The 22,260-nt window shown below is 51.5% G+C and overlaps 6 protein-coding genes across 6 annotated transcripts; 2 read left to right on the top strand and 4 right to left on the bottom strand.

Moving 5' to 3' along the window:
* Nucleotides 1-307: 307 nt before the first annotated feature.
* Nucleotides 308-1,087, top strand: BO85DRAFT_215709 (uncharacterized protein). The gene has a single exon (XM_025654646.1). The coding sequence runs from the start codon at nt 398-400 to the stop codon at nt 854-856; it is 459 nt and encodes a 152-aa protein (XP_025509757.1). The 5' UTR covers nt 308-397; the 3' UTR covers nt 857-1,087.
* A 2,875-nt stretch (nt 1,088-3,962) lies between these two features.
* BO85DRAFT_454502 (uncharacterized protein) lies at nt 3,963-6,773 on the bottom strand. The gene is made up of 3 exons (XM_025661300.1): nt 6,261-6,773; nt 4,546-5,963; nt 3,963-4,478 (listed from the first exon to the last, which is right to left on the bottom strand). The coding sequence occupies exons 1-3, from the start codon at nt 6,283-6,285 to the stop codon at nt 4,212-4,214; spliced, it is 1,710 nt and encodes a 569-aa protein (XP_025509756.1). The 5' UTR covers nt 6,286-6,773; the 3' UTR covers nt 3,963-4,211.
* On the bottom strand, nt 6,731-7,520 carry BO85DRAFT_454501 (uncharacterized protein). The gene has a single exon (XM_025661299.1). It carries the CDS (start codon nt 7,417-7,419, stop codon nt 6,892-6,894), a length of 528 nt encoding a protein of 175 aa, XP_025509755.1. The 5' UTR covers nt 7,420-7,520; the 3' UTR covers nt 6,731-6,891.
* Nucleotides 7,521-8,864: 1,344 nt separating this feature from the next.
* Nucleotides 8,865-10,202, top strand: BO85DRAFT_432764 (uncharacterized protein; the record flags this gene model as incomplete). The annotated part of the gene is made up of 1 exon (XM_025658394.1): nt 8,865-10,202. The coding sequence occupies one exon, from the start codon at nt 8,865-8,867 to the stop codon at nt 10,200-10,202; it is 1,338 nt and encodes a 445-aa protein (XP_025509754.1).
* A 1,402-nt stretch (nt 10,203-11,604) lies between these two features.
* Nucleotides 11,605-13,136, bottom strand: BO85DRAFT_454496 (60S ribosomal protein eL19). Its single transcript, XM_025661298.1, has 4 exons — nt 13,003-13,136; nt 12,527-12,796; nt 12,246-12,396; nt 11,605-12,118 (listed from the first exon to the last, which is right to left on the bottom strand). Coding segments are annotated over exons 1-4 (573 nt in total). The 5' UTR covers nt 13,005-13,136; the 3' UTR covers nt 11,605-11,968.
* A 343-nt stretch (nt 13,137-13,479) lies between these two features.
* BO85DRAFT_454494 (putative translational activator) lies at nt 13,480-22,137 on the bottom strand. The gene is made up of 7 exons (XM_025661297.1): nt 21,964-22,137; nt 19,787-21,858; nt 19,040-19,724; nt 18,789-18,983; nt 14,905-18,729; nt 14,275-14,846; nt 13,480-14,222 (listed from the first exon to the last, which is right to left on the bottom strand). The coding sequence occupies exons 1-7, from the start codon at nt 22,082-22,084 to the stop codon at nt 13,665-13,667; spliced, it is 8,028 nt and encodes a 2,675-aa protein (XP_025509752.1). The 5' UTR covers nt 22,085-22,137; the 3' UTR covers nt 13,480-13,664.
* Between the last annotated feature and the right edge of the window lie 123 nt (nt 22,138-22,260).

The following is a 22,260-nucleotide window of genomic DNA, read 5'->3' as shown; positions in this document are numbered from 1 at the left end:
TCTCACCTTTGCAACGCCATCAAGCACCTGTCACCAACCTTTCTCCGTGGACATGGCTTCGACTGACATGGGCGCGCACAACAGAGTCGATCGCTACAGGTGTCAAATTGGTGCTAGGATTTAGCACGCGACGACGGCCTACCAATGCAAGTCAACCGAAGCGCGCGCGGTTTTCTTTTTCCCAGTCTGCCATTTTTTTTTACTTTTTCCCACCCTAGCCGCCACTGGACTCATCACATTCCCACCGGTCTGGAACCTCCACAACCTCCTTTTTTGCGATCACAGCGCGTCGCGCCGAGCAAGTCCGGCACGGCGCGCGATTGCTAACAAGGAAGGGAGTGGAGAAGATCGTACCTACATTCTATGTATGTGAACGGAGTAGTCCGTTCTGACGTACATGCGCATATACATGCGATTGTTGAGGACAATGATCAATGATGAAGACTCATGTCATATGCACTGGCATCGTTGCAGTCCCGCAATGGCCGTCCCGATTATCATTATTGCCGTCGCTCAGGTTGCGATCGCAAAGACTGCGCATGTGACGTTTTGGAGTAACGACGCTATCCATACTCACATACTCACTAGTAGGTGGCAGTTGGAGTCTTTCTTTCTTTCTTTCCTTTTCTTTTTCCGTCTCTTTTCCGTGATTTCTTTGACGGCAGCAACGGGCTGGAAAAGGAAGTCTGCCTTGGGAAGCAAACGAGATAAAGCAAGCCATCGCATCTCCAATGCTCACCGTGCCCAGGATGGGGGGCAACCAATGGCCACGACGCATGGCGGAGATGTCAATTTGCGAGGATCAGCATCTGGACAAAGCGCGACCCCCGGACGACAGGACGATCCGAGTTTCTAGATCCCGCTGTCTGACTCGATACCAACCAGGGAAAAGAAAAATGGCTAACGGGAAGCACCTAGTCTATACCACGTACACACAGCTAGACTACTACCCACGATGCACACATGATCAGACTAATGGACTCGAATAATGAGGGAGCGATCGAGAGAGTAAGTGAGACCTTTGACGGGTCCCAACTACTACCCACCCCGGTCTAGTCCCGCACGAAGGCAGAAAGGATTAATATAGATACATTAGTTAGGTAGCCATCACGGCCCATGCCATGTCCGTCGGGCCTATCTGGAGATTAAAAAAGAAATTCAGGGGCTGACCCAAACAGCCCCCAGGTAAAACTAACTAGATAGCAGCCTACTAAGAAGAAGTAGGAAGGTGACAGTCAGTCAGTCAGTCAATTCAAAGGTACCTTTCCATCCACTCTCATTGGTAAAAAGAGTGCTTCGTATTTCTCCCGCCTTGCACACTACTGTCCATCCCGGGGGGGAAGGCACCATTTACTTAACTTGGGTAGGGTGGTAGGTGTCAGACTCAAAAGTACGCTCTTGCCCTGTGTGTCGTATCCGCTTCCCCCCTTCCCCCCCTCCATCAACCCCCTGATCAGCAACCATGTGTCTGGGGCTAGACAAGATTCAGCTTTAGAGACGACCTGGAATGATCCTTTGGATAGTTGAAGTGAAGTGAAGCTAAGGGCTAAACCGTACCCGTGTGTGTGTGTGTGTGTGTGTGTATGTGTCATGCCACGCACACTTCAACTGACTAACTAGTTAGTTTTCGTGTATTGTCTAGGATGTGAATCCATGCAATGCTATCTTGATAACATTGATGCTTACCACATATTATAACATTACCTGTAAACTGTAGAAAAAACATCATAAACAGAGCACACGAGCATAGATATCACATTTACACAGAGAAACCCAACTACTTATTAACCCAAATACCCAGATGTGAATCACACACAGTATAGAAAATAAGTTATCTCTCATCGGAGAAAGAATCCGACTATCACTCACAACCACCAACATCATTCCCCATAGACCTGAAACCCCAATCAAATCAAATCAAATCAAATCCAATACCAACATCAACATCAAATACTAAGTACCCACCCAGTTTCATTTTTGCATACCCCATTACATACACACACACCCACACCAATACACAGACAGACTAAAATAACCCAACCCCCCTACCATCCTGGACTAGCCTTTCTAACCGAGAGAGGAAATGAAAAAACTGCTTTTCAAATCGAGCCTCACTATGCGGAGATTTCTGGTTGGTCGGCTGATTGAATAGGTGGATGTGTGGATGGATAAAATGGTATGGGAAGGATTAGTTGATGATAGACGACTGTAAGAGTAAGTGATGGGCTTAGTTCCCTGGGCTGAAGGGGGGGATATTCAATGGAAATTGGGGGTCTAGATTTGTACATATGTATATAGTTTAAGGTTTTAGGTTTCTGTCGTTTCGTTTGCCTTTTGCCTGCTTTGCTTTGCGGACCATTTGTATTCGTGGATTGTGGATTGTGGATTGTGGATGGATATTGTTTGCTGGATGGGTACTAGTAGTAGTTACTTAGTTAGTACGAAGTACTGAGTTGGGGTATGGTTTTACTCTGTGGGTGGAGATGTCTAGTATGTCTTTTTACTGCGGAGTACCTAGACTAGACAACTTCTACATGAGGTAGCACACACACACACACACACACACCTTGTACCTACGAATCACCACCCCAGCAGCATCCCTCCTCAGCAACATAATCCCAACAACAACACGAGTAGTAGAAATAGAATCAAATCGAACTCATCAAATCCACACATCTATAATTACCTTTTCTATTCGCCCAACAAAAAACCCAAAAAGATCCAATCTACATCTAACCGATATTCTATATGTGTTGAAAAACTTTCTATTGCCAATTAAATTGCTAAGTATGGTGTAGATGGGGCATGAAAACTGCGATATATGTCAAAGACAAAATCACAGATAAGCCAATCAGGTTCTTCCGATCACTGTGATCGAGGGTTTAGAACTAAGTAGGTAAGAAGAAGGACGGGAGGGTCAGGTCATTTGGGGGGGAAGGGAAGGGATCGAAGAAGGGGCCTGAGCTTTCATGCTTGCTTAGTGATGCTGCAATTCGGCATTAGGGATGGGAAATAGGATCCGAGGGATATGACTTACTACTTCCTTACAGTAATTATAATTGATTATCTATACAGTATGTACAGTAGGGATAATATCAAATTAGGGACAGTAAGTATATTGAAATCAAATTATTATAGTATGTCCGCTGACATTAATCATCGCCACCATAACTAATCCATAGGATGAAATCCTCCTCTGGAGTACAATCACATAGTATGTACTAAGTAGTAGTGGTTAATAATTCTCGCCTCACTTCATTAATTCCCTCTAAATGATAATGCAATAAGAAGAAAAAAATGGGCCATGGAAGTACAATTCCGAGCTGAAATAGAAGTTAGTAGGTATGGGCCTACTCGGACTTATGTACCCATATGTAAGAAACTAAGATAGCTAAGCTACATCGAGTATGAGACTGACTAGCACGTACGTGTCAGATGCGTTGGATTTGATTTGCGATTGGGGAAGAAAGAACACTAAGAAAAGGAAAAGTGGTGCTGGTGCTGGTGCTGATGCTGGTGCTGGTTCTTCTGGTCTGGTTGGAAATGGACTCTTACTAAAAGTAGGTATGTGATGATCCGATTCTTTTTCTCCGTTTCAGCTACACTTGTCTATCTGCTTGCTTGGTTGGTGTGGTGCTACTGCTACTGCTAATGCTCATGCTACTGCGAGGAAAGGAGGGAGGGAGATGCGTGTCATAGGTAGACAGGTACAGGTGGAGTGGGGAGAGGTGTCTGTTTGTCTGTCTGTCTGTGAGATGCATGTCAAATAACTCATGACTGTTCGTGTGGAGATGATTTGAATTTGTTTTGGTTTGTTGTGGATCGTCGGGTATGGTGTTGTTATTGTTAGAAGGTGACATGGTTACAATGGCATCTCACTCATACTGCTGAGAGACTGACGGCGCGGTTACCGACAGAATATGCGTCGTTTTACCTAAAATAGAGCGCATTTCCCCTTCAGGTCTTGTGCAACATCATGCATTTCTATTGTGGAGCAGTCTTTCAGTCGTCTAGTCAATCTAGGACAGGAACATGATTCAGCCGCTGAAACCCAAAGCAAATGCCAACTGAATATCATAGCCAATACATCAAGCCGTCATAATACACTCTGATCATGCCATGCAATGTAGACACTGGTTCTGGTCGTCTAATATCAAATGCAAACAAAGTGGTATATGAAACAAAAGTCAAATACTAACATCAACCCAGCCTCAGTTTAGAAACTGAGTCTCCGGTTGCTGTCGAAGGAGGTAGTGGAAGATGCGCCAAATGCCCTTCAGCGCTTCCACACGGTCTTCGCCGTTGAACAGGTCGTACCACCGGGTGCGTCGTAGCTGTAGAACATGCCACGGTTGCTCCGGCGTGTCGGTTACAGGCGGGAAGTTGCTGGACCCATTGGTGATGACTTCGAGATATCGTCGGTGTACGCGCAGATGAAGGATCGACACATGATGATTGATGGAGGACAATAGGTAGATCTGCCGTTTCAGTTAGTCCTATCCATGTAACCTAGACGAAGTGAGATGATCGGAGCAGGCCACTTACATCGTCAAATGCACTGTCAAGCGGCTTCCCAATCTGTATATACCGCATCCGCTTGTCCCAAAGACCGGGTCCGGGCTGGATGATCTTCCACCTGTCGCTGTTGCTCATTTTTCGCGCAGAGCTCGGTCGACGCGATGCGAGGAACGGGTGCTCGTACTTGGAGCGCTTGCGAGCATATCCCGACTCGGATGGCAGCTTGTCCTCCCCATGGGTCTCCTTCTCATTGTCACTGACGGAGTCGTTGGGAGCGCCGCCCCATCGGGGCACGGTTGTCCACCACTTGCCTTCACCTGGTCTCACCTCTGCTTCCCCCTGTCTCGCCCGTTCCTGAGCTGTCAGGAGCATGGCACCCACCTCCCGAAGCAAATCACACACCTCTCCCATGCCAGAGCCTGGGGCATCATGTGGCCCGCGCCATGAGGTCTCAGGTCGGCACTGCGCTGCAAAGATAGGCCCCTCCATGATACCGCTTCGCGCCAGTTGACGGTCCTTTGGCGATCGTGCGGTTTGGAAGGTGTGTCGAACAGGAAAGAGCAAAGTCTTTACAGCCAGCCGAGGTGGGGAGATAGGAGGGGCCGCCTGGCAGCCAAAGGGCCAAGCAGCCATTTCGGCCAGCGCTCGAACGGTCTCCTCACGTACATCCTCGGGCATCTCCTGTCCGGCACCAAGACGGCGACCCTTGTACATAGTAACCATTTCCTGCTGTGTCTCTGGCTGCGCCTGAGAACCGTCTTTTGTCGGTTCTGCAGGCGGCGCTGGGTCCACGTCCATGGGCGTTTCCGTATGGTCTTGCGCCGCTGGCAGTTGGGCATCCCCATCCGTCTGCATTTTGTCTGCACCCTCCTGCCCTGCCGGTGGGGGCGGCGTTTTCGGGCGCTCGTAATACTCGTCCAAACTGGTGTCCCAGTATTGAGCCATCCGTTCCAGGCCGGTCCAGAACTTCCTCGTTTGAGCCACACGCACCCTTTGACGGCCCTCGCGGGGCGGCAGTCTGCCCACCTCTCTGAAAGCGTCATCGTTATCCAGGAGGAGCTCGTTCTGCAACGCCTCGAATCGGTCTCGGGAGGGATAGGAATTGCCATTGTCCATCAGGATGGGACAGCCATCCTCATCCACCGGGGACGAGCGGGCTAACGAGTTATCCCAAGGGAGCGGAGGAGCCGTGTTTGACCCGCTCGGACGAACGATATCTGCTGCGGACACATTCTCTTCTAGTCTCAGATTAAGCGCCTCGAATTTCTGCGGGTTGATATCCTGTGGCCGTCGGATTGATGCCAGCACTTCACTCAGTCTCGACAGAGTAGCGTCCGGGTCCTTATCCGAAAGTTCCGGCAGGTTGTAGACGGGGAAGTCAAGGGGTGTGGGGGCGGGAGGAGGACGGCGCTCTTTCTCCGGCTCTGAGCTCACGGAGGGTAGGCCTGCATCGCGTGTCAGTATTAGGGATTGGACTCTCAGTCAACCTGGCTGACAGCAGGCCTAGAGGGTTGGGGGCCATTCAGTTAGAAGCAGCTGGAGACGATGGGACAAGGCGCGACCGGCTCAGCGACCGGGTCTCTCCATCATCACACCACTCTGACCACTTTCTGATGGGCCCACGCCAATTCGGCACGACTCATGGGAAGCAGAAAGCAGAAGGGAGCGCACCAAAGACGAGACGAGTCTAAAGAAAGCAAGGGGAAGGCGATTGACGACCGAGCGGGAGGGAAGAAGCTTACCCAAGGTACTACACCAGCCAAACATGATGCCGTAATTAATTAGATTGCGGAAAAGCGGAACGGGAACCAAGTGATGGTTTGGGTTTGTGATCGTTCTCTAGTACTCTATGCGCCAAAATCGAATCGAATCGAATCAACAGTCCAGAAAGGATGCGATGTGGATGCGATGCGAGATTCTCAGCACTAGACAGAAGCTGAGTCGGTTTGGTTCATCACTTTGCGATGTGAGGCTAACCGGCAGTGGGGGAGGAATGAAAAGAAGCACGAGGCACACGGAGGAAAGACAAATAAGAGGGCGGAAATCAAGTCGTGGAAAAGTAGTGGGAAGTAGATGAACCAGTCAGCGGGAAGAATGGGGAAACTTGGTTAACGTAGTAGTTAGTTAGTGGCTGAGTTGGAAATTGTTGGATGGATGATTGTTGGATAAAGGCGATGATGGTGGCAGTGGAGAGAGAGAGGAAGAGAGAGAGGGGAAGTGCATGCATTGAAATAGAAAATAAGATAGCAAGTAAGTACGTAGGTCTAGTAGTGAGCAGTGAAGAAAGAAGGTCAAATGGTCAAATGGTTTAGTCGCCTTCAAGTTTGCCTTAGCCTCTCTTCGTTCCTCGTTAGTCCTTGACACTCCCGAGCTTCATTGGAATCCATCATTCTCCTTCCCCTCCAAGTGGAGTTGGACCCATTCACTCCATTCCCTTTTCTCTCTCCTCTCTCCTCTAATACCATCCATCCATTTCACACTTCCGGGATTCCTCTTAACAATTTTGCCTCTGGGACCCAATTTATTACCCATCCGTGAAGGGTACCTGGCAAATTTCCCCGGGCCCAATATTGCGGGGGAAGGAGAAAGTATGGGGATAACCATGGGCTGGCTGCCCAGCGCCTTTCCCATTCTTGGGCTCTTGCGAAAGAACGGAACATTCTCTCTGGCTGTGATGTCAATTGACTTCCGATCCACCCTTTTTCTGATGGCGTTTCGACCAATACGTGCCCCCCAAATTCTGGGTGAAGGAGGGGACTTGTGTACACCGTAGTAGACGTGATCCCTGGAAGGGAAGATGGAGATCACAAGTCCCGCGGTGGCAATGCTTTTCTCTCTCTCTCTCTCTCGTCTTCTGACTATTGCACAGGTGCACTCCGTCCTTATCCGGGGATATATCATCATGCATACATACGTATACATTATTCCAGGGCACCTCGTGGGTGATCCAGTGATATTCAAAATCACAGAGAATTGAGTCTAAGTCTGATTTGCACCCCGTAGATGCCACTATTGCTGTCAAATGTCAAATCGTCCAAACCCAGACCAACTGGTCAATTCTTCGTCCGAAAGATGGGAACTGTCCCAATCAGGCTAGATCATCCTGACTCAGCCTGCACATGATGGCACTAATGTGGAAGTGAATTAGCGGTGGCTGACTGGGATGTCCCAAAAGAGTAACTCAGTCACGGGGCCCCCACTTGATGGTCCCCATCAGCCAATGAATATCTGCCAATCACATTTTCCTCACAATTACTTAATTAAACCAATCAGGGCAATTGCGCCAATCAATTCGTCCATCTCCATCTCCATCTTCTCCCTCTCCCATCTATCTACTACTCATCTATCCATCTATCCCATCTTTCCCTTCCTCCACGGTTCAGCTCCATCGGATAGATGAATCCATTCGATGTTCCATGTTGTGACTGACTTTGGTTCTCCAGGCTTATCCCCCTCCCCACCCCCTTCCATAATCCAATGAGACCCGTTCCAACGTCTGGTGGTTCCTGACCACCCCCCCAAAGGGCCGTTAGTTAACATAACGCTAGGGGCGAGGGGCCTAAACCCCCCTCTCTGGCCAGCGACTAATGCCGCCCAGCACCTTCGTCAGAGCTGCCGCTGCATCGCGGATTGGATGTCTTGGATGACTGCGGTTTCATCCACTTCCTCAAGGGCAGCAATCTCTTTCAAACCCCCCTGCTTCCTGTCGTCACAGCCGGTTTGTTGGTTCACCTGTACATGGCGCTTGGCCAAACACAATGCGATTCTTCTTTTTGTTTGTTTCCAGGGTCCCTGGTCCTCTTCTCTTCTCGCTCTCATCCCTGCTCCTTCACAGCCTCTCTCTTTTACCATAGCCTCTTCAATATATCTGAATCTCTCTTCTTTCTTCACGTGTGATCGAAATCTCACGCGTTTTTGGCCCTCCCGCCTCACCAGCCTATCCTGAAACGGGTGCACCACCTCCAGGCTATTGCCTCTGACATCTGCTGTCATGGCCTGCCCGTCTCCTCCCGGTAGAGAAAATCAGCAATGAGTCGGGCTTAGCATGTGTGTATTTGCTTTCTCCGACTGTATCCACGGCTTCCGTTTGTTCACTCTTTCCATACCTTCGTGAGCCGGTCATTCACTACTACTACTACAACATCAAGTACTACTGCTGCTGCTGCTATCATTGCCGCGGCCTCCCGCGCTCGTTTACGCGCCAGCAGCCTCAAATCCAGGGATTCCCTCTTTTTTTGCACTTTATTATCATACCTGGTTCTTCATGCAGGCCACGTTCTTCTCTTCTTCCCCTCCTTGATCCAGCAAAGTACTTCTTGCGTCCTCCGGCCTGCGGGCTTGGCGACATGTCCAGGTCGAGCTCTGCGGTTCTCCATCAGAGTTCGAGATGTGCAACTAAAATTCCTCGACACTCCAATATATTTGTGTCTTCGGCGCCGGTAATCATCAGTTCTTCCTTCACCTCAGCCGCGTCCTCTCCCTCATTCACGAATTCGGTCCCCACGTCAACGACCGAAAGCTCATTGTCCATCGAGCCCTCTCCGTCTAATACATGGCACTCAATAGCTGCAGCTTCAGCAGTTCTTACAGATGCCACGACTACGCAGTCGTTACAATCATCGGTTGTTGAGTCGGTGGTCGAGCCTACGACAACTGCATCTGCGACCCTAGCAGATCCTAGCGACTACAATCTCATACAAACACGTACGGAGGATGGCACTCATTTTCATATGCCGGTATCGGCGCAGACAAGTTCATTATCAAGCCATCAAACACAGCAGCCGACATCAAAATCATCCACCTCTGTGCTAAGCTCCATAACATCAACGATGTCAACGACACAGTACCCCCACACCACCTCTACCTCATTTACTCCACACTCAGCAGTAACTAGCGTTGTCACTTCAGCCAATGGCTCGTCGCATGGCTACATAGATCAATCGGATCATGGTGGCTCTCACGCCTCACTGGGCGCAATCTTGGGGGGCGTTCTAGGAGGCGTAGCTTTTGTTGCTCTTGCGCTTGCAATAGGTTATTTCGTGATGCGTCACAAGCGGCGCAAGCCCCGTGACGAGCTGGCCACTGGCACGAGTGAGGAACACCTGCAAGATGACCGCAGTCCGGCTGCTTCCTCAGCAGGCTCACATCAAGTATATCAGTCGTGCGGGTCATCTTTCACCGACCACTCCTCTACCCCCTCCAGCCCTCTGCGCGCTATGTTCCCAGTATCATTTCCTGCCAAGAGCTACCAAGCGCGTCGGACCCCTTCCGGTCCGAACCTCCTCTCCGACGCAAACCCTTTCCTAGACTCTGCGGAGATCAAGTATGTGTCGCGTGGTAGCGGCGTGCCCAGCAACGCGGGGACGCTTCGCAACCCGTTCGCCGATGCAGCTCCAAGCCACACTGTGGTCATGCGGCAATCGTACATGTCGCAGCGACCCACGTCAACTGCCTGGTATTCCCTGCACAGTGATCGCAGCTTAGGCAGTACAGTCCACCTACCTGGACGGAGCAGCGCGGGTAGCAGCCTGCAACGACTCAGCTACCCGTTCACCGCGGCCGAGCTCGAAGCATGTGAGCCCATGGCCAGGTTAAGCACGCGCAGTGATCCTTTTGATCTGGAATGTCCACCCCACGCTATGCATAGGCGTAGTTCTACCGTCATACCCATAGGGCACGTCTAACTTACGGCTGACGAGGAAGAAGATAGAGCTTCACTGCCCGCACGTAGTGTTGGGCATGAGGAAGCACACGAGATATGCGACATGAGTCCACGCTATCATCTGCAATTAAGCATATGGTATTCCCGTCTGGGTCGTTGAACGGGGGATGCAAAAAGAGAAAGCGGATTTCACTTCAAGATAACTGTATATGTATTTTATCTTATGATTGGTTTTAGTTGTTATCCGACATGGCACACAGGTAGTAGGTAGCGAAGGGTAAGAGTAAGTAAGGGTGCCATGCTGTCACAGCTGTATTTGTATGTGTACGATAATTACATGTGCAATTGTCGTGTGCGAATACAACATCCAATGAATTTCTGATTTGAAAGGACTATTTCTCAGATTATCTTCTCTGTATTAATTCTATAGTACTACTTACTAGTATGCTTCATCCGTTTCAACAACTACTAATACTTAATTTGGTGATGTTGGTGGTGGTGTGGTACTTACTTAGTACCTGGATATATATTCTTATTCTCTGCTTCCGTAAGGCTACTACTTAGCATCCCCGCGAATCCCCACCACAACCGCCTAATTCTAAAATCTACTAATAAGTAATAAAACGTAGCAGCCTACTGCTAACTAACTAGGAAACAATATACCTTACTATCGCTATAAGATTACTGAAATATATAACATCTTGTAACATGGTATAGAAATTCTGAAATCTTTCCAAGTATAACCTTGACGGGAACTACGAAGAGCCACGATTACGTAGTGGCGGGGAGGAGAGGAGGAGAGAAATCTACACACAGACCAACGCAGGCAGATTCGACAGCTGATATACTATAAGCGATAAAAAAATGAGAATAGAATAGAAGAGTGCATGCAACTAAAGTCTAGTTATATACTGTGATCAGAATTATGATTTTTCCAGAGAGAAGACAAAAGGAAGAGATAAGAGGTAATAGCACATTCTATGACTAGATTTACTGAAAGTCAAGAAAGCGGGGATGATGGACTTAATCCATTCCAGGCTGAACAAATATGAGGGGCGGGCTGGTTTTGACGTAATTGAAGGAGAAGAGGGAGGAGGGGGTTTGTGAACTGCAATTTCAATAGTTTAGGTAGGTTGCAGAAACTACAAGAGATATACGTTCTAGACCATTACAAGGAACAAACGTTGTGTGTTAACCCTCGGAATGATATTCAGGATGTGCGTTACGACATTACATGTTCAGTGCAGAGGTAAAGAATAGAGGAAAGAAGAAGAAGCAGCGGGTGCTTTGGGAGAAAAGCAGCAAGAGGGACAGATTATATCCGGGCGGGAGTTGGGCTGGATTTGATATCGGATAGCAAGCAAGCAGTGCAAGGGCGAATGCTTTTTTTTTTGTTGCACGGTCCAGGAAAGGAAGAAGAAAAGTTGGCGAAAAGGATGGAAGAAATAGTAAAAAAAAATTGGAAATTTCGCATCACACAAAGCGCCATGCCATTGTTTTGCTTTAACAGTTAGGTCTTTTTCCTTTTTTTTGCGTGGTCCTTTCACATGCTCTTCCCCGTGAAGAGGAAGAGACGGGGATGACGATGATGGTGATGATGGTGCATATCCTTGATCCCCAACCCTGTTCCAGGCTCCCGATACGATCCAAACAACCCCGTCCCGGATGCATCGAGCCACCGAGCCAGACCTGCAACGAACACGGAGTGGTCGATCAAAGTCCGTGGGCTGATCGATTCCCTCCCGCGTTTCAACCTCCGCACCGCCCAAGTTCGTTATCTGAGAGGATTTACTCCTGAGCCTCAGCAACGAGGGCGTTCTGCTTGGCCTCCTTGCGCTCCAGACGTCTCTCACGGAGAGCCTTGTTCTTGGCACGCTTAGCATCCATCTCCTCCTTGAGGACGCGCTCACGGTGACGCTCAGCCTTGGCCTTCTGGATCTGTAGTAGGGAAAGAGATCATGTTAGCCCCTATTCCCTCATCGTCCAAATAAGATAATCGTATAAACCCGTTCCGTCTCATAGTATCCAGGGTATATCGAAAGAACAACATGGCGGCGAAACTTACGTGCTCGATAAGGGAACGCTTGTGCTTGAAGGTGTTACCCTTGCTCAGGTGGTAGAGCTCGTGGTACAGGTGCTTGTCGATCTTGCCGGAGGCACGGTAGCGGACGAGCAGGCGACGGAGAATACGCATGCGGCGCATCCAGAGGATCTGGCTTTAATCCGATATCCATCAGCACACATTCGTTTCATCATATTTTCCTTCGCAGATGATATCTCGCTGAGTCGTGGGCGACCGAGAAAAATCCTTGCAACGGCACTCAAGGGTGAGGACAATGTGCATACCTGGGCATACGAGCCTCCTTGGTACCCTTGCGCTTACCGAGACCACGGTGACGGCCGATGCGGCGGGCGGCGGCGAGCTCACGGGCACGGGAGCGGGAGTGCATGGTGACGGGCTTGCGGATGATGAGGCCATCGCTGACGAGCTTGCGGATGGTCTGGCGGGAGTTGGCGTTGGAGATCTCATTCATCTCATTGGGGTCGAGCCAAATCTTGCGCTTGCCGCAGCCCACCACGGAGGCGGCGAGGCGCTTCTGGGTGCGAAGGTTGACCCTGTGTGGTGCAAAAAAAAGCAGTCGGTCAGCATGAAGTCCAAACCGATCGGGGGGTTGTTGCTGCTGCTGCTGCGAAAAAGCGCCATCTCAAGGCGAATCCGGGGCGTGTGCACGGGGGAAGAGGGGGGAGGATATACAGTCCAGCGACGAACAGTAATTCCCCCCCTTGATGCAGCAAAAATCAAGAGCTGGAGATGGACTCACATCTTGATGTCGGCGTATCGACGGTCGTTGGCGGATGATGTTCGTTGCACTCGTCGACGGGTAGAATTCCCAGGGCGAGGAGTTTGAGATACGGCGGCTGATTAGCTAAGCGGTTGTGTCTGCTAAGCGAGAGCAGCAAAACCCTCTGTTAGGGTTCGTGCCCCAGACGCTTGTCCCGATCCGGGGAACACCGCCGGGAGCCGCAACGGCGCCTTACAGCATCCAGCTGGAACATGCTACAGATTCTGGGCTGATTAGAACGTGGTATGGATTGGAATTACTATCTATATCATCACACCTATCGGATATGCACCTTCTCAATCCACGACTCGTCTTCTATCCGTCGCTCGGCGGTGGACCAACTCGGGCAGATGCGCCATTCCGGCTGGTCCACGTGATCTCCGCCTGTGTACTTGTGTTGTATCAGTTACGTATGGATGACTGAGGCTGACATCAAATCCGACCATTGGAAACCCGCGGAAACTCAAAACAAATGCATTGCTCATCTCATAATATGTATCAACATGCTTTTCTTTTCATCATTGGAGCTGGAGACCACGTCACCCAACTCTTTCCCCTACTCAAACAGAAGGGTATAGATAGTAGCAGATAGAGAGAAGTAGATCTAAATCGTCTCAGTGTCTAGCCCACCTCGACACCACTTACTCATCCCCAAACGACCCATCCCCGAGATCAACCTTTCCAATGCTCCACAATTCCCTCTCATCCTCTACCTCATCATTGGACAGCCCCAACCCTCCTTGTCCACCTTCCGCTTCCTTGCGCTCGCGGGCCTGGGCGGCAAGACGGAGCGCGACACGCTTGAAGTAGTCCGACATGCTCCGCTTGGGTCCCGGTGGCAGAGAAGCTCCGGGTCCGGCCATGTACTTATCGAACACTGCACCTTCGGATTCCTCCACAGAGAAGATCGCCAGGAATGCTGCCTCGGCCGCCAGCTTGACAGGAATGACCACGTCGCGAACGCTGGCGAAGATCGGTGGCGCCAAGAGGGCAAGGTGAGGCCGAGTCAACTCGGGGTGAAGCCGGCTGACCGTGCGCATCACCACCAAAGACAACCGCCGCGTATCAGACGGCGTACCGGGTTGAATGCAAGGCGCCAAGGCCTCGAAAATGGCCTTGTTGTCTTCGAAGTTGCGGTTTTCATCCTCGATCAGGAGGTACTTTCCGGCAGCGAGGACGCTGTTGTCGGAAATGAAGGGCTGCGTAGGATTAGCATCATTTTTCGAATAGGGTTGGAACCTAAGTACTTACATCCTTGTTCGTGACACCCTGGCAGATCATAGCCTGAGTCTCCGCGGAGAAGTGCTCCGTCAAGGACGACGGAGCCTCAACCAACAGGGCATTGAGACCCAGAATCGATGCGTGGGAAGGTGTGGCAGCGAGGACCCGGTTCTTGATCAGTGGGCCAGCAGTGGCGGCCGGGAGGACCTTCACTAGTGCACCAAGCAATTTCGCGTTCGTGATAGCGACAGCATCCGTTTGATCACTGGCATCGTCGTCAATAAGAGCGAGAATGGCATTCTTCGATGCCTCGCTCATGTTGGCGCCGGCCTTGCCTACCACCTCTTGAAGAGCCTTCATCATCGCGTTTCTCACACCGACATCTTCCGTCTTGGTACCCGTGATAAGCTCTGCAATGAGAGGGTCCACACGGGGTGTTAGGGTGATCAAGATACCAAGACCCTTGGCGGCCCTGTTACGCAGAGTCTCGCTGGATGCATCAGCCAAACCACGTGCGAAGGTCCGTTGAAGCTGGGGCAAGAAGGGCTTGACAGCGAGGGGAATCTTCTCCAGAAGCTTGTTGAGGGTGAAGAAGATAGCGCCTAGTATAGCCAATTAGTATGGAATATTACATAGGCAGAATTATAGAAAGCAACTTACATTTAATGTCCACCGATCGCTCGGACACAACACGAATGAGGGGACCAGTGATCTGTGTCACGAACAGCTTCAGAGAGTCTGCGCCAGTGCGATCGATGATGTCGCCGATGGCGAGAGCTGCCTGCGTACGCTGCTCGACGCTGCCGTTCAGAAGACCTTGCAAGAAGATAGGCAGAATGGCTGTGATACCCTTGGGCAGGCTGAAGCCAGGAAGGTTGGCACCCGGAACCCCGACACTCCGCAAGGTCTGGCGAGTGGAAATGGTGAGGACTTCCATTTCTTCTTTGCGCAAATGTTTCGTGAGTCCATTGAGCGCCGTCCACGCGGCCTTGACGACATCCTTGTCGCTGTCATCGAAGGAGATGAGCAGGACACGGATCAGATCCTGGTGGTACCTGGAGTAATCGATCTCTGCATTCGAGAAGAACTTGTCGAGATGAATGGCCGCGGTAGCACGGCGGCGATGGTCATCGTGCTTCATCAGAGTAATCATGACGTTCATCATGACATTCAAGCCATCGTACTCGTCCACCGAAACCAGGATCGTGTCAAAGGCATTGCTCAGTTCTTCGCGGTGAGCCTCGTCCTTAGTGGACACAATCTCGTCCATCAAGGAGTTGAGGATGGTAGGCAGCTTGCGGGTCATGGCAGAGCCGGCGACTTCGGCCAGGGAAGCAAGAGCCTTCGCGTTGAATGTGGAAATGGGAGAGGTGAGGAGCGTCGGGATAAGGTTGGGGAGGATGATATTCGCGCGGGTCTGCTCCGTGAGGAGAGTCAAAAGTGCGGACAACGCCTGCTCTGCATCCTCGTTGTTTCTCAGAAGAAGCAAGAGATGAGGCAGGACCTGGTCCACTGCCTTCTTGCCCAGGATCTGCTGCAGGGCGTCGAAAGCCTCGGCTGCAGCCTCGCGGACATCTTCGTCATTATCAACGAGCGCCACCCGAACCGTCGAGATAAGAACCTTCTCGTAATCCTCGAGGGCCTCGGCGGAGGCGGAAGTAATGAGTTCTCTCAAAGCAATGCAAATACCTTGCTTGACATCCACGTCGGGCGAAGTCTGGAGACCTTCTTCGAGAGAGGGAAGCAGAGCAGAGAGAACCGACTCGCCAGCCTTCTTGATAAGGTCACCAAGCGCGTTGCTAGCAATGACCTTATGCTCCATGTTGGAGGAACCGAGACGGCGAATAATGAGCTGAGACAGAGTGGGAACCATGTCCTTGAGCGTCTTAGGAGAAGCAACAAGTGACTTCCAGACGGCCATAGCAGCGCTCTTGACCATACCCGAAGTATCGCAGCGGCAGATAAACAGTGCCGACAAGACCTTGTCCCTCCTCTCCTCTCCGAGAACCTCCAGCAGCGACTGTCCAGCTTGAGCCGCTTCTTCCTCTTCCTCCTCGGCATCGGCCTTGGCTGTGATACCAGTGAGACTGAATAGAAGATCACCCACCAGCTCGACGGAGCTCAATCTGATGCGGTAACTGTCATCCGCAAGACCGCGCTCAAGCTCTGGCAGAAGGAGATCAATGGCCTTCGATGAGAAGTTCTTGACGAGCAAGCGACCTGCCTTGAGAGAGGTCTCACGGATAGATTCGACGTCGTCAGCCAAACCGGCAAGGATAGGAGGAATGATTTTGCTGAGATAGGCGGCGAAGCTGTTTCCGAAGCAGGCGGGAAGGAAGATAAAGAGCGTCATGAAACCCTCGCGAACAGAAGCCTTGGAACTGGACACATTCTGTAGAATAGTAGGCAGCGTCTCCTCGAGTCTGGTTGTACCCAGACCTGCCAGAACCTCTGAAAGAGCTTGAGCAGATCCCAGTCTGTCGCCGGCTCCGGTATCCGACTTGAGCGTAGACATGAGGTTGGGAATGAGGTCGGGAAGAGCGTCCTCTCCAAGCTTTTCGATAAGGGAACCGAGAGCCTTGGAAGCGGTCGCACGAGTAGTCGGCACAGGGTCGACGATAGCAAGCTGCAAGCCCGACACAATGATTGGCAGATGCGCTGTGAGGTCCTTGCGCTCTGTAAGGTGAGCCAAACTGCCAATGATCTGAGCAGATTTACGTTTCGTGTTCGACCTGTCGCCAAGACCACGTTCAAGAATGCGAACAACAAGAGCCAAGGACGGCGCATCCAGATAGTGGACGAAGGACACCTTGATGAGGGCATCCAGGGCCTCATCGGTGTACTTGGTGGGGTCGCTGAGCGCCTTCAGAAGTACATTAACCAAGCTCTTGACTTCAGGGTTGCTGATGACTTCGCCGAATCGCTGAAGACTGCGGTTTGCAGCATTGCGCACTTCCTTGTGGGTATCATTGAGGACCACAGTGAGCGGAGGGATAATGTCCGGAAGGCTTGCCGCGAGTTGCTGGGGATCGAGGTAGGCCATCGCTCCCAAGAGATCACAGGCTCCCTTCTGACTGCGCCATTGTGTGTCATCAAGACCATCGAGAAGGGTGGGAAGAATTTGCTTGACACCATACGAGCTAAGGTTCGAGAAGCAAGCCTTTGCTGCATCAAGGCAGGCAGCACGGACGTCGGGGTTGACATCACCGAAACCAGCCAGAAGCTGGGGAACAATCTGGATGACATAGGGCTCGAACGTCCGTCCAAGAATGGCGGCAAACAGCTCATATGCCAACAGAGCACCTTGTCTCTGATGAGGCTCCTTCTTGTTCTCAGTGGCATCACGCAGATGCGACATGACTTGGAACTCTCGAAGGGTGACAATACCCCTACCGCTGACGATACCAGCAAGTCCATAAGCCGCGCCACGCTGTGTAGCATATTTCTTGGACTGCAGCAGCTGATCCAGCATTTCTTGGACGTACTCACCACTCTGAGGGCGCGAAAGGCGGATCAGAGGCGGCAGACATCCCGAAACGGCGGACTGCACACTCTCCGAAGGAGTAGGAAGAGTGTCCAGCAGCCTCTTGATGACTGTCTGCAGACGCGGATCGTCCGCTTTGAGATGCTGGGCCAGGGAACCATACAAAACAACAACGGCCTCGTTAAGAAGATCAGACGTCTCACTTCCCTTGTCGGAGGTCTCCAAGGTTGTCTCCAAGAGCTTCATCAATTCCTCGACCTTCTGTTGCCCACGGGCAGCAATGACAGATCTGCCGCTCTCGGCCATCTGTGCGCGGACGGCGGAACTCTTGTCGATAAGAGGACCTCTTTCAATCAAGAACCGGAGGAAGGAGACGATCTGCTCGCCTTCAAAAAGATCTGTCATAGCTCCAAAAGCGAGGGCGATGCCACTGCGTAGCTCCCAATGATCCGTGACATCCATCTTCTTGGGCATACCGTAGCTATCTTTCTCGGGCACCTTAGGCTGGATCTCAATCGTGTATTTGGACTGCAATTCGGAGAAAATCCGGTCAAACACCGAAGGGTTCACCGCGATTGCATGAGCCAACGCGCGAGCGGCAGCACCACGAAGCTGTACATCCTTTGAGGAGAGATAGGGAATGATCTTCTCATAAGAGGAGTCGTCGACTTCCAGGGCATTTTCTTCCCAAATGTTCTCGGCGATCTCAGCATTCTCCTCTACGTGGTCATGGCATTCCAGCCAGATGTGTTCGGAGAAGTCGAGGTCTGTCAGGTCAATCTCAGCTTCGATGACCTGCAACACCGACGTACGGACAGACACATCTGTAACAATTGTGCCCTTGAGAAGAATGTCCAGCTCATCCTTAGTGATATTGGGTGAGATGCACCTGCAGACATCGAACAAAGTGTCCTTGATAAGCTTGTAGTGCTGGGTGTACTTCTGCATCGATGCAAGCAAGATCTTCAGGACTTCCACACGAGGAAGACGTTCGTCGACAACTGATTAACCATGAATTAGCCTTGAGAGACACTTTGTCAATTGTTTTTGGTAAACTCACAAGAGCCCGAATGGAAGGACAGCACTTCCAAGGCAAGGAGGACTTGCTCGCCCTCTTCATCACCTCTCTGTTCATCGATTCCGTTCTTGCTGAGCACCAAGAAGAGCAAGGGGAGAACGTAGGCCAGAGACGTGCTCTCGAAAGGACGTTGCTCGGAGGCAAAACGCAAGCGATAAAGGATTCTCGTTACGAGCTCTGCCGATCAGTTAGTGCAAGCTTCTCACATATAGCCAGAACATCAAACAACATACGTCCAAGTGCCTCTGCTTCCATCTGCGGAGGCAGGTAACTCTTGCCAATAGCCCGAAGCGTTGCAATGCCCACGAAAGGCCGCAAAGGCCCGAGACGCGAGGACAACTTCTCAGCGCACTTAACGTACGCTTTGGACACAACATCCCCAGCGTACAAGCCTGCACCGGCTTCGGTCAGGGAGAGCAAGGAGCTCACGGCGGGGTTGATCCAGCCATCCGCGTCGATGGCGGGCCCATCCGCGAGACCCTGAATGATTCCACATCCCCTTTCGATCTTCTTGATCACTTGGAGGACTTCCTCGCGGATCTTGGACTCCTTGGCAAGTTGGGCCTTGACCTTGGATTGCTCTTCAGGAGTAAGCTTCTTCTGCTTCTGGCCCTTCTTATCAGCCAATTGTGACCGTAGCTCCTCCTCCCACTTGAGGATGTCGTAGTCTTTAGTATTCTTATCAAAGTTCGACTGCTTGGACTTCGTGCTGAGCACGTCGACGAACATGGTTCCCTCGGGGGTACGGGCGATAGCGACATCGGTTGCCGTGAACTTGGACAGGCGCGAAGTATCCAGATCGTCCTGGATTTGGCCAACCAGTCGGGGAACCATAGCATCAGGTGCTACGAACGCCAATTCACCCGCAGCACTCCAGATTGCGGCATCGATTTGGGGGATTTTCGACTGAACAGGGTCCTAAGAAAGTATTAATTTGGACTTCCCAAGTTGCGTTTGACGAGTATAGGCACACAACATACCTCATGCAGACGAGTCAGCTGCTCCAGACACTTTTCGGGGAATTCGCGCACAAGGTTGCCAGGGTCAATTCCGGTCCTCAAGCAAGACGCAATCCAGGATGCGCTGGGAATAAGCTCGGGGCGACACAGGACCAGCAACTCAACGAGTTGGTCTTTCAGAGAAGCTGTGACGTTGTCTACTTCCTGCACACTAGAAGCAGGAGGGCACAGAGCCTTTACAACGAGATGGAGGAATCTTTCGCTTTCTGGTCCTGCAGAGACCGAGGCAGATTCTTTCTCGCCAGTTCTAAAGGAAAGTATCCAGGACCACAGAGCACTTGTGACTGTCCGACCCATACCTGCCACATCCTTCAAATGAATTTCTGACAAGGTCCGAGCAGCTCCATCCCGGAAACTGGTGTGAAGTCCAGGGGCGGCGATATTATAGATGAATGCCTGAGCCCAGGCGGTCTTGGCTGCATCCTCAGCCTTTCCGAACTTCGAACCGGTAGTGACTGCAGCAAGTGCGCGCACGGCCCACTGGATCTCGGTTTGGGTGGTCAACTTTGAGTAGGCCTTGGGGTTGAGGAGGAAAGACGGCTTCGGGTTGAGCACCATTGACTGAGCTACAGTTTCCTCCCATGCGGACTTGTCAAAGCTCCGCAGCGAGGAAGAGCGATCTAGAAGGGCGAGATATACATAGGCAGTTGACAGAGAGCCACCCTGAGCAGAGGGAAGAGGGTTGGCGGCAACCTCATTGTACAGCTCTTTCATCTTGCCGAGGAACTTGTTCACAAGGGGCTCGACATCAGTGCTTGCCAGAGTTGCAGGCTCGACTTGCCACATAACCTCTCCGACATTGAGCTGCCAGAGCTTTTTGAACGGAACACGCTTATCGGAAGATCCTTTCACAATGGCATTGATGACGTCGTCGCTGACCTTCACCTGAGACTGGACAAGGAAAGCCAGGTGCTTGCAGAACGATTTGATTTCCTGTTCCAAAGCGGCCTCATTGGATTCCCTGTTGAAAACGGGAACAAAGCCCTGTACCACGTCCTTCGAAAGATCGGCCGAAGGCAATATCGCAGCGACCGCTTGAGCGTACACCGCACGCTGTTCCGGATTGGTGATCTTCTGGGTCTTCAGAGGGCTGACGACTTCGCTCGTGATCTTGGTGAGCAAGGTCTGGTCCTTGGATTTCGCGAGAAGGGACTCAAATGAGCGAACAGCACCCTGTCTAATGGCTGGATTGTTCGACTTCATGCTTGATAACAGGTGCTTCAACAGCCGCGAATGCAAAAGCTCGGACATATCAATCTCCTCGGGCAAAGAGGCGCACAGCGAAGGCAACAAGCCATTGAAAACAACCTCGGGAGAGCGCAACATGGCCTTTTCGAAGGGCGGGATCAACTCGGTAGCGAGGTCATCGTAGCTAAGGAAAGAGACGAAAAAGTCGCCCAATGCATCGGCGATGTGAGCGGGAGGCGCGGATTTCGCACCAGCCAATTCCTTGACGTAGAACGAAATGATTGCCTTCTTTTCCCCTTCTAAGACTGGCTTCTTGGCGGGAAGACGCGCGCAGACGCCGGAGATGACCCCTAAGAAAGGTGCGTTCCTCTGGCCAGTAGTCGAGTCGCTGGTCAACCGGCGGACGGATTCACGAACAGCATCCTCACCCCAAGCGGTGGAGGAAAATGCAGCGCGTAGAGCACGTCTCGTAACCCGAAGGGCAGAAGCCTTCACTGCGGGTCTCGGGTTGGAGGCCAGACAGATATCTAGGGCCTTTGCATCGACCGCAATGGTGTCCAGAACGGCAGAAAGAGGGGTTTCGGAGTCACCTCCCAGGATCTGAAGCACCACCGAGCACCATTCCAACAAAACGAGGGCTGGACCAGGCGCCAGGCCAGGTTTAGCAGCCTCCACCTGTAACTTCTGGGTGAGGTATTTCAGATCGTCGGTCGGGACGGGCGCCTTGAGAAGCGAGCGGAGACATTGCTGAACGGCCTGCCGCGATGGACGATCGACGTAGCGAGGGTAAGTCTTGAAGAGAAGGCCGATTAGAGGCTGGTAGGTTTGAGGTTGTAGGCTAGTTCCTGTTTGGTGGACAGATAGTGAGCACAAGAGTACGAGAGCATCATATTGGGAAGTGAGAGAGTGAGAGTGAGAGTCAGAGAGAGGGGCTTTTGTTCTTCACGCACCGATTCTGTCACGGAGGTCCTGGAGAGCGCGAATTCTGCGAGCAGTCGAACTCGAGAAGAGAACGACCTGCAGACTCCCCAGGTCCCCTGATTCCACCTGATCCCATGGAAAATCGTCCATGATAGTCTAGGTGGCCTGAAGCATGCCCGGCGTGAGGAGCAATGGGCACGAATGGGGCCGCGGATGTTGTCATAAAAGTTTTGCGGCGTTGTGGGGGAAGCTCCGCCGCCTTGCCTTCCTTCCTTCCTTCCTTTGCTGGCTGTGAGTCGGAGGACCCGCTAGTCTCTCCTCCTCCA

The sequence above is a fragment of the Aspergillus piperis genome (assembly GCF_003184755.1).
Source record: "Aspergillus piperis CBS 112811 unplaced genomic scaffold BO85scaffold_39, whole genome shotgun sequence".
In the NCBI taxonomy this organism is placed as follows: domain Eukaryota; kingdom Fungi; phylum Ascomycota; class Eurotiomycetes; order Eurotiales; family Aspergillaceae; genus Aspergillus; species Aspergillus piperis.
This window is presented reverse-complemented; position numbering and strand designations above follow the sequence as displayed.

Excerpts from the sequence above, each read along its gene's own strand:
- BO85DRAFT_454494 (XM_025661297.1), bottom strand. The coding sequence starts at position 22,084 with ATGGACGATTTTCCATGGGATCAGGTGGAATCAGGGGACCTGGGGAGT. Across the intron at positions 18,730-18,788 it reads GTCCTTCCATTCGGGCTCTT|TTGTCGACGAACGTCTTCCT; the intron begins GTGAGTTTACCA and ends ATGGTTAATCAG. Across the intron at positions 14,847-14,904 it reads GCGATCGGTGGACATTAAAT|GCGCTATCTTCTTCACCCTC; the intron begins GTAAGTTGCTTT and ends TGGCTATACTAG.
- BO85DRAFT_215709 (XM_025654646.1), top strand. The coding sequence starts at position 398 with ATGCGCATATACATGCGATTGTTGAGGACAATGATCAATGATGAAGAC.
- BO85DRAFT_454496 (XM_025661298.1), bottom strand. Across the intron at positions 12,397-12,526 it reads AAGGAGGCTCGTATGCCCAG|CCAGATCCTCTGGATGCGCC; the intron begins GTATGCACATTG and ends ATCGGATTAAAG. Across the intron at positions 12,119-12,245 it reads AGCGTTCCCTTATCGAGCAC|ATCCAGAAGGCCAAGGCTGA; the intron begins GTAAGTTTCGCC and ends TCCCTACTACAG.
- BO85DRAFT_454502 (XM_025661300.1), bottom strand. The coding sequence starts at position 6,285 with ATGTTTGGCTGGTGTAGTACCTTGG. Across the intron at positions 5,964-6,260 it reads TGGCTGGTGTAGTACCTTGG|GCCTACCCTCCGTGAGCTCA; the intron begins GTAAGCTTCTTC and ends CACGCGATGCAG. Across the intron at positions 4,479-4,545 it reads TTGACAGTGCATTTGACGAT|ATCTACCTATTGTCCTCCAT; the intron begins GTAAGTGGCCTG and ends CTGAAACGGCAG.
- BO85DRAFT_454501 (XM_025661299.1), bottom strand. The coding sequence starts at position 7,419 with ATGATATATCCCCGGATAAGGACGGAGTGCACCTGTGCAATAGTCAGA.